Source organism: Pteropus medius, unplaced genomic scaffold, assembly GCF_902729225.1.
Source record: "Pteropus medius unplaced genomic scaffold, Ma_sr-lr_union100, whole genome shotgun sequence".
In the NCBI taxonomy this organism is placed as follows: Eukaryota; Metazoa; Chordata; class Mammalia; order Chiroptera; family Pteropodidae; genus Pteropus; species Pteropus medius.
In genome coordinates this window covers 29193833-29204374 of record NW_024349519.1, presented here as the reverse complement: position 1 = coordinate 29204374, position 10542 = coordinate 29193833, and the positions used below count along the sequence as shown (strand labels likewise).

The following is a 10542-nucleotide window of genomic DNA, read 5'->3' as shown; positions in this document are numbered from 1 at the left end:
TGTCTCCAGGCTCCACTGAGGGCACCCATTGCTGTCCTGGAGGCATCAGCAACCAAGATTCAGTGGACTTAGCCTACCCCCAGCTCATCTTAGAGCAGTCCAGGTTGTTCAATGTGTCCAGTTGAGTAAGAGATAATAAATGTAAGGGAGTAGGTGCAGGACCAGATCTTAGGTCAGATCTAGCCAGCCTCTGGGTAGTGCCTCCCACCAGCCCTTCTCCTTTCCTGACCTCAGCCCCCAAATCTGCACGCAGATTTCAGCACCGCGGACAGGAGCACACGAGATCAGCACCACGGAGAGCTCCCGCGGCCGCCCGCATGAAAAGGGGCGACACAAGTGGAGTCCCGGCCTTGGACAGAGAAAGGTGAAGAACAGACTCGACGAGATGGCAACATAAACATGCCGACCAACAGAGACAAACAGACAATCAACTCAGGCAAAGGCACAGAGATGAGGAGACAAGTGCGGCCGTGGTGGGCGGGGGGACAGAACACAAACTAGACCTCACTAGACCTGGCTGTTGCTCCCGTTGGGAGGCAGGAGTCACTCCTGTTCAGTGACTGCCCTCGAGAGCCCTCGAGCCATTTATGGGCTGGACCCTTGGGAAGCCACCTCCCCATCCTGCCCCCCAGTGCCTAGACTTGGTGTGGGTAGGTTTCAGCTCTAACTCTGGGAAGCATAGTCAATTTGGCCTCAGCTGCAGGAACACTGTGGGGCAAGGAGGGGGGGTGTTGAAAATCGCTTCAGCTGCCCCACCCCAAAGACCAGCTAATCGCTCCTATAAATACAGCCTGGCCTGGCTTCTTAATCCTGACGATGAGGGAAGGGGTCACTAGAGGGGCTGCAGGGTTCCCTGAAGAGTCTCTGCTTGGGAGAGGGGGGTATCTCCCATGAGTACGGGCCTCCTCGGTGAAAATGTCACTCTGTAAGAATGTCTTCTTGGGTCACGGGGGTCTCGTGGGTAGAGACAATTTCCCACAGAGAATATGGCTTTTAGGGGGTCTTCCATTAGGGGTATACCTACCAGGCTCCCCACGTGAAATGTCGCCTCGGGATTTTTCTATGTAGAAATGTCTCTTCTTGGGGAATGGTGGCTTTTGAGAGAAAGCATCACCTCTCAGAGATCGACTGTCTTAAGAATGATTTTCAGAGTGAGGGGAGAGTTCTTGATTAAAGAGTGCCTCCCTGTGGAGCACGTGTCCCCATGGGAATGTGTCTCCCTGAGGCAGTCGCTGGGGGTGGGTCGCATAGAGAATATATCTCAGCGAGAATGTCTTGGGGTGTTTCTAGAGTTGGGGTCTACCCATGAGCATATCTCTCTCCTGGGGTATCTCTCTTTATAGGCATCTCTTGGTAGCTTGGCTGTCTCGGGGTTATCTGGAGGCTCCTTTTCCCGCCTGTCCCCCGTCCCCTGCCCCCAGCGCGGGCAGCCTTGGCTGAGACCGGCTGGAGCGCCTAGACGCAGTGACGGTGCCGGGCCCGCCCCACTTTGCTCCGCCCCCGCTTCCCCCCCCTCCAGCCGCCGCCGCCGTGGCGGTCCCCGCGGCTTCTCACTCCTTCCCTCTTCCCTCCTCCCGGCTGCCACCGCCACCCTCCTCCCTCCCCGGGGCCGAAGCCTCCGCCGCCATGGACGATTCGGGCCTGATCCGCCGCCGGAGGCTGCAGGTACGAGGTGGACCCGGCCCCAGGTGGAGCAGAGGGGGTCGGCGCCTTGGGGCGGGGCCCGGCTGCCGGCAGGAGAACTTGCGCCAGGGTCCGCGCGGGCGCCGTCTCCCACGGTCTCCGGACACTACCCGCAGGGAACGCTGTGGCCACGCGTCCTGTCGTGCTGGGGACCCCGCCCCTCGGGCGCCGCCCAGGGATCCAGGGAGCTGACGGAGAGGGTGCAGCCGAGCGCTCCTCCTCGAGGATAGCCCGAGGGGCACCTAGCCCACCGGAGGGCAAGGGGGCTGGGGCCAGAAGTCATCGCTCTGGCTCCTCGCCAAGGTGGGGGGTGAGGGGGCGCAAAGCAAAGTTATTGCTCCAAGGCTGGAGCCCCACGGGGCCGCCGGCATCGCTGCAGCCGTAAACATGTTTGTACCAGCAGCCTCGCCCCTCACCACCTCAGGAGCCGCTTTCAGAGACCCCCTGCGACGTCCATGCACCCGCCTGGCTACCAGGATTCTTCCTACTGACCTAATTGGACAGGCACCTAAACAGCCTCCCTCCTCACTCTTCATTCCAGCCCCTCCCTCCCCCCCCCCGCCCCGCCCCTGCGCAATCCTCAAGTCCAGCGCAGCTTGTGGGTGGGCGGGAGCGATTTTTAGCTCCTTGCAGCCTTAGAAGATGCTGGTCTCCAGGCTGCGCAGGCGCGGTAGGCGTGAGTCCACTGCGCGGAGTGGGACACTGAGGATTGTTGTGGAGTGTCGGAAAGCGAGGGCGGGGCGGGGGGGGCGGCGGGGAATCCAAGCGTCAGGAATTCCCACTTCCAAGATGGGTGGAGATTCTGAAGCTGAGAAGGGTCCTCTTCTCCCGTCTTTGGTGTGAGCTTCTAAAGGTTAAGTTTCACCCCAAGGTCTGTCTGGTCTTTCTGAGCCTCATTGGAGCTCAGCCCCGTGCTAGGTATCCTGGAAACACTTAGATAAAGCCTAACATGGGCCCAGACTCAGGCTACATACCTAGCTTAGAGCTTGGGAAGAACTCTGATCCAGAACTCTGATCCAGGACCTCTTCTAACCCACTATCCGTGAGATTGGAGACCAAGGTGAGCTGATCAGTCATTGCAGCAGGAAAAATCGAGATCAGAGGGCAGGATGGACTTCCCAGGAGTTTGGTTGATGCTGGAGCCATACTTGTGTTGGAAAGCTAATTCGCTTTCAAACAGCCCAGATGGCCCCGTCTAGGAGCCTTGGGCTCTTCAGGTCTTCCCTCGATTCCCTCCCAATTTCAGGGCTGGGTTAGGAGAACGATTCCTAAGAGAGGGAGGGAGCTGCGGCAAAGCCAGAGCCAAATGCTGAACCAATCAAACTAGGTACGCGCCATCGGGTGCCCTAGGAAAAAAGAGAAAATGGGGCGGGGCCTGCATGGGGTGTATCCCCGCCTTCTGGGCCGGTGCCGATTCCCATTGGCTCAGTGCCACGCGGGATTTTTGTCTCTAGCAAGACTGCCCCCAGCCCGGGATCCTCCCACTCATCCTCTCAACCTTCTTGAGGCTACTTTTAGTCTCGGGTACCCCCACCCGGGTCATGCTCCTACCTCTTCCCTCTGGCAGGGTTAATCACTTCGCTGCCTGGATACACCCTCACACATTGGTGCTATCCCTTAGGACAATCCTTTAGGAACTGTTTCGCAACCTCGGAGAACCCGAGGGTCCCCTGTGTACAGCTGGGGTCATATATATGAAGAGCATCCTGAGTTTGAATGGCCTGTCCGCAGCGCTGTCTGTTAATCCTGGAGAGAAGCAGCATCCGCTTCTGCAGCTGGGGCTCTGCAGCTGGGGATGGAGATGGCGTCTCTTTACACCGACGCCAAGGATCCCAGTCCTCCACTGCTCCAGTTTGTCCTTTTGTTCGACCCCTAATGTTAGGTGCCCTGGCAGATGAGGCTGTGTTCGAAAATTTCTCGGAGAGAGGCTTGAATGTTTCCCAGGGGCTCACCCTCGAAGGCCGAGTGTACCCGGGTCTGGAATCTTGAGCTCCATGGTCGAGAAATCCAGGTCTTGATTTCGCTTGGGCCATTGCGGTCGCGCAGTCCCGCAGGGCCGGTCCAAGTTGCAGCTCATTCTAGCTGATCCTGCAAAGACAGCAGGAAAACCTGGTATGGATTTCTGGTCACTCATGGCTCAGAAGGGCAAGGCTGCCGATGTAGACATTATGCCCTTTGACCTCGACTATACATTCACAGGAGTGGGAGATCCCTCTGGCTCATCTTCTGTCATGCAGTGTATCCATCCACAATAACTCCTGTTCCTATGACCTAATATTTATTGAGCCCTAACTATGTGCCAGGCTTCACACTAAGGTGCTAGCACCTGCATCATCTCACGGAATCCTCTAGGATGTATGGACTATTGGAAGGTCACTTGCCAAGGTTGTCAAGAGGCACTGCTGGGATTTGAACCCTGGGATTTCTGTTTTCAGAGATCATGGAAAGGATCTAGACTATTCCTAGTTTTTCTAATTTTCCTCTGGTTAGAGTCCCCAACAAAAGGGCTTTTGAAACCCTCATTCAAATCTTGCAGCCCTACCTAATCCCCTTTATTCGCATCAGCCTGTGGACACAGAGCCGGCTATAAGTTGGCAGTCCCTCTCCCCATTTCTCTTGGAAAAGGGTTTAGACCTCCGTAGTTTCTGGACCCTGTAGTGACTACCTGTGTGCTTGACAAACAGAACATGAACATTTTCTGATGTGGACACATAAAGTTAACAGCTATTAATTATTATCACTGCCATTATATATATATAATATTTTATTATATATATAATATTTTATATATAATGGCAGTGATAATTAATATGTATTAATATATAAAATATATATTTATATAAAATATAATATATATTTTAATTAAAAAAATATATATATTTTTAAAGAGCACCTAGCCACCACATGATTCTCAATTCAAATTTCAGTTTTGAGCCACCTTAACTACCTCCACCCCCCCCACTCTTGGATCTGGCTGGGAGTAGGGCAGAACCGTTGGAGTGTGGAGGAGTCACTCATTCATTCAAATTTTCATGTTTGAGCATGCCAAGTTCATTCCTGCCTCCAGGCCTTTGCAGTTTCCTTTACCTCAGATGCTCTCTTCAGAGATCCTCCCATGCTGCCTCTTATTTTTCAGAAACTATCTTAAAAGTCGCCTTCCCAGAGTAGCCCTCTCAGACCATCATGTTCCTCTCCTAGCTGTTTTCCATCATATCACCTTGCTTAAATTTATTCATGACGCTTATTGCTGTCTAAAATTATTTCATTCACTTTCACATTAATCTTGTTTATTTTCTGCTTCCCTCCTGTAAATGCTAGTTTCAAAAGGGCAGGAATTTTTGTTTCATTCATTGCTGTGGCCCCAGTGCCTACACAGGTCCTGGGATATAGTAGGCGCTCAAGAAATGCTTTTCAATTAAAGACTCCCGTTTCACTTGCACAAACAGACATTGAGATGCTAACTCAGGAGTCCTCTATGGGGCCCTATGCTGGTCTCTGGGAGTCAGGAAAGGAATCATCCTGGTATCCCTACCTTCAGCCCTCAGCCCATGGCCAAGGGTGCAGGTGACATGCGGATGAGTCCCACCCAACTTCTCCTCCTGGGGGCTGAAAAGCTTGCGGGCAACAGCTGCTGGCTCATGCTGACCTCTATCCTTTTGTTTCTTTGCCTTCTAGAAGGATTTGCCCCTGCCCCGGAAAAGCAGCAGGTGAGCCTTGGGGAGAGATACGCGAGAGCGGGTTGGGGCGCCAGGCCAGCGTGCGGGCGGGGCCTGGTGCGCTGGTACCCAGCAGCGCCCCCTCCCGGCAAGCGGTAGCGTATGGCCCTCCCCTCCCTCGCCCTCCCCTCCCTGCCTGCTGCGGCTCCAGCATCCGCCCAGCGCGCTCGCTCCCAGCGCCGCTGCCACTGCCGCACCTGCCACCATGTCGCCGCCGCCGGGTCATGTCTGACTCTCTCTGGACCGCGCTTTCCAATTTCTCGATGCCCTCCTTCCCTGGTGGCAGTATGTTCCGCCGCACCAAGAGGTAGACCCCTGATCCCTAAGACCCTGACTTGGCCCTCCCGCCAAAGCCGCCCCTCCGGCGGGTGCCGCAGGGTGGGGCCCGGGATGCTGCACCCGGTCCAGCTGCGCCAGAGGTGCCCGCTCTGCGCCTTCCTGCTAGGGATGGGGCTGAATGGAGGGCAGTGGGGGGCGAGGCTGGGGGACACACTGGAAAGGACAGCCGCAGGGGGCGGGGGCTGCTTGGGGTGTTCGTGTGTGGGGGGGTGCGGCGCCTTTGTCTTCTGTTGCTGTGGACTCTGGCAGTTCAGAAGGGTAAGAGAAGAAGGGATTGGTGGGGGGGCTTGGCACCCTCAGAACAATAGCCGCAGTCTGGCCTCCCCCCACCCCATGCCGCGTGCTCTGGCCGCGCTGATATGCTCAGTCACTGCAGTGGGGGGTGAGGGGAATGGAGGGGCCTGAGGCTCCCTCTTTGGAAGCTGGAATCCTGAAGGTCAGAAAGAAGATGGGGACTTTTATCATAGCACAAACTCCCCCCCAACACAGCCTCATTCGGAAAATAGTGACACACAGTGTCACGTAGGACATGATGTCACACACACATACACAACAGCCCTAGTGGCCCAGATACACAGGGAGGCACCACACATACCCAGCCATACAGTGGCCATAGGTCAGAGACATGCACAGATACACAGGGGCACCCCCAGCATCACACACTAACCAGTAAACCCACAGGTACACTGTTGTGTACACTCAGTAAGATGTCACATGCATGGTGACACACAATTATTGCCACCTAAGATGCATACAGACACATGTGTGGCAATGGCATCCATGTACCCAATGTCACAACACACAATATCACCTAAGCATGTTGCATGTTGTGTCACACGGATGCCACAATAAAACAGGGAATCTTGCAGAGAGTGAAAGACAAACTATCATACATTATCACATGCAAGACTCATCCAGGGAATGTCACACATGTTGGCATGCTCAGACATGCCTAATGTCACAGGATGTTAAATTTACACACAGTAGATGCCACTTGTGTACATACATGGTGAATATCACATGCAGACACAAGGACAGTATCTCACAGACTTAGAATGCTGCACAAAGACACATGGAGCAGAAATCGTACATCATGCAAACAATATAGCACACAATGGCACGCATAATTATGTACAAGTGGCATTATACATTGTGTCACATAGATACACAAAGGCGCAAGTTGTGTCACAAGATAAACACAAGGACTGTCACACATGTTACACTAGGATGCACCCATTGCTAAACTTGCACGCTGGATGTCACACGTGGATACACACAGCATACGTCACACACAGATCTAGACAGGCAGATACTCAGTATCTCCAACAGTGTCACAAAGACATGACTATCACTCCATGTCTGAAACTGTGCCCCACATGTTTACCCATGGTCCACACCAGGAGTCTTGCACCTACACGTCTCACATGCATCCCCTCCCATATGCAGTCCTGCTGAGGTCTCCACTGCCTCCTACTCTAAGTAGTATTCTGGGGGCACTTCTCAGAACACACGGATAGGAGATAAGCGGGTATCTGAGATGGGAGGGAGGCTGATTGTGTTCACAAACTCCCTAGGCTGCGGCCTGGCCCGACCCCCTTGCCTCCCCTTCTCCACAGCTGCCGCACGAGTAACCGGAAAAGCCTCATCTTGACCAGCACTTCGCCCACGCTGCCGCGACCCCACTCCCCACTGCCTGGACACCTGGGTGAGACAGGTGGTGGGTGTGGCCCAGACTAGAGGAGACTTGGCCACAGGAGAGGGATGTGTCCATACCACAGGAAGGGTGGACTGAGTCTGGATAGAGGAGAGCCCGGATTGGACAAGGGGCGGGGCCACCATGTTGGGCGTGGTCAGTCATCAGAGGGCGGGTATTGATGGGCGGAGCTAAACTGAAAAGAGGATGGGGCAGAAAGGAAGAGACATACCTGAGGGGCGGGTCCATCCCAGAAGAAGACAGAATCGGCCTGGACGGGCTGGGCATATTCGGTAACCAAAAACTCTTAGGCGGGGGCCACTCCCAACTGTGGGACTAAAGGGGACGGGCTACTGTTTGCAACCCGCATTGGAGATTAGGAGGCGTAATGGGATTGCCGCCCAGCCTAGACCTAAAGATCCCCCTCTTTCCGTCACAGGTAGCAGTCCCTTGGATAGCCCCCGCAACTTCTCCCCCAACACTCCCGCACACTTCTCGTTTGCCTCCTCCCGAAGGTGAGTTCCTGTTCACAGGGTCCTAGTACCCTGGTCCGACCCTCCCCACCCACCGTATGGGCTCCCATCTGTTCCCCTCCTAATTGCAACTGAGCCAGAGCCTGCAGAGTGCTCCAGCGTCCCAGAGGAAACCAGCTCCCAGCCTTAGGGGCCTGGGCCTATAAGAAGGCGGGGCCAATCGCCTCTCTGGAAAGGGGAAGGGGCGTGACTTCCTTGGCCTAGCAGCTAAAGCGCCTGCGTTCTGGGCCGCGGGTCTCAGTCTCCCGCCTGGCACTGCAGGCCGGGCGTTTCCATAGCAACAGGGCGAGAAACGCAGATAAGGTGCGCAAGCGCAGATTTAGCGGTGCCCATTGAGGGACACTTGGTCCCTGATGTGAAGGAGGACGCCTAGGGCTATTTCTCGAGGTCCCAACAGGAGGAATCTCAGGTTTCCCTCCCGGGGAGGAGAAATGTCTCAGTGATGAGTTTCTGGAGTGTCCCTAAATGAATTTTCTGGGGCCTTTGGCGAAATTGGGGAAGGCAGAGAGATTCCTTGAATGTTTTGAGGAGAGACTTTTGGGAGTCAGTCACCAGGGTGTTTGCCCAGATCTCTTTTTCTTTGAACTTATTCTCAAAGCATTGTCTGAACACATGCTCTGTTCTGGGAGCTGAACGTAAGAAGCGAATGACACCTCCCTCTATCCTCAGAGTTGAGTTGGGGTGGCAGGCCAGAGAACCAGGGTCGCTGCAAAGGCTGGTGAAGGCTGTGGTGTAGAAGTCACAAGGGACTGTGGAGACAGAGGACAGCTCCCTGGGGAGAGTGAGGGAAGGTCCCCCTCCTCCGTGGAATTCAGCTGAGGGCAATAGGGAGCCAGAAAAGGGCTCCAGGATTGGGCCTGATGTGGTTGCCTGCATGGAGGTTGGGCTGGGCGGCAAATGGACTGAGTGACACACTGCCGAGAGGGAGGAATGAGGAATGAGTCGCGTAGTGTGTGGGAGTGTGTGTCCACGTGACTAGGAGTGCAAGTTTGTGAGACTGTGAATATGTGAAAATAGCCTGTGCCTACACAGGTCTCCATGGAGGTATGCATCAGCATTCAAATATGAAAGTGTCTGAGTGTGAATTATATCTGTAGGGTTATAAATGTATGTGACTATGTGAGAGAGCGTGCACCTCCATGCGTGTTTCCACGTGCATGTGTAATCTATGCTGCAGTGTGAATGAGTGTGTGACTGCGTGAGTTGGAATGTGTGACTGAGTGCGTGAGGGTGTCTTGAATATATGTGTGAATGTGAAAGCGTAGAGTGCGCATGAGGGAGTATGTGTCTGTGTGTGTATCAGAGCATGAGTTCTGGATCTTTGTAAGTGTCTGTGTTTATATGTGAGTGGATGTCTGTTTTTGTAAGTACAATTGTGTGTTAGGAAAGTGTGACATTTGGGGCCATGTATGGGACAGTGAATTGTATAAATGTCTGTTAGGGAGTCATGCGTGAATGTGTGTGATTGTCAGTACATGAACTTGACCATAGTAGTCACATTAACACTGGTGAGTGTGGCCAGGAGAGTGACTGTGTCTGTGTGACTGTGAGTGTACCACTGTGAGAGCATGTCAGAGTGTGTGTTTGATGGAGGGGAATTTCTTCTCTGAGAAGAACCAAGGGGTCTGCCTCTGAGAGCTTTCTCATAGGGGGTCCTCTAGGAATTGATATTTCGGGTCCTCTAGGATGACTTCCTTGTGTGGGCTTTTCTGGTCCCCCTCGGGGTTCACACTGGGGCTAGTGTGGCCTGAGTATGACAGGAGAGGGAATCATGGGAAGGAGCCAAGGAGACTGGTGCCTGGCTGGAAGTCTTCCTCTTTACCTCCTTGACCTGGAGGGCCTTCAGGAACCACAGAGTACAGATATGCTTCTCAAACCCCTGCCCTGGCCATAGCCAGTGCTTCTCTCACATCCTGAGAAGTGGGGGAGCTGGTGGGGCCTGGTGGCCTCTGAGCACCTCGGCTGGGTTCCAGGGCGGACGGACGGCGTTGGTCTCTGGCTTCACTCCCTTCATCTGGCTATGGAACCAACACACCCAGCTCCACTGTCTCGGTGAGTGTGGTAGGCGGGAAGATGGGTGGGAATTGCAGGGACCCTCCAACCCAAAGGTCCACACCCAGGCCAGCAGCTGGGCCGGCCTTAATGAGTGCTTTGGGTTATTTTGTCCTCCAAGGTTGTCACCTGTCCATCTACTAGTGAGTTGCAGGTCTCCCCCAGCCCTGTTATCCACCCTTGACATATCTTCTTGGGGGTCCTATTCATCATGGACTTATTTTACAGACATTAAGCCACTTGCCCAAGTGTCTGCAGCTGGCCAGGGCCAGGCTACACCTTTCACTCAGAGCCCATTTACTCACCCACTGCAATACCCAAAATCTCCTCTCCATCTGCCTCCTTTTCTACCTGTGTCTCTGGTTTGATATTCAGAAGACATTTATCATGTGACTGTCATGTGATAGGTGGACTCTGCAAGCTAAGCCAGGGTCCAAGGGTTTACAAAGCTCTCGGGAGGGGAGACAGACTAGTAAGAAGGCATTTACAACATGGGGGATTGGAGCTGTGATGGGAGTAACGTAAG

At 54.1% G+C, this 10542-nt stretch overlaps 1 protein-coding gene across 3 annotated transcripts in view; it reads left to right on the top strand.

Annotated features, from left to right (window-relative positions):
• MAST1 (microtubule associated serine/threonine kinase 1) overlaps nt 1–10542 on the top strand; it is a 35681-nt gene that overhangs the window by 8409 nt on the left and 16730 nt on the right. For 2 of the 3 annotated variants that reach the window (XM_039882788.1, XM_039882787.1), the window contains exons 1-4: nt 5537–5706; nt 7355–7443; nt 7871–7946; nt 9938–10016. In XM_039882788.1, the coding sequence (XP_039738722.1) occupies nt 5624–5706; nt 7355–7443; nt 7871–7946; nt 9938–10016 (327 nt within the window). In that variant the 5' untranslated portion in view covers nt 5537–5623. Of the gene's footprint in view, nt 1–253; nt 1666–5358; nt 5391–5536; nt 5707–7354; nt 7444–7870; nt 7947–9937; nt 10017–10542 lie in introns of those variants that run through there. The other variant, XM_039882789.1, reaches the window with a different exon arrangement.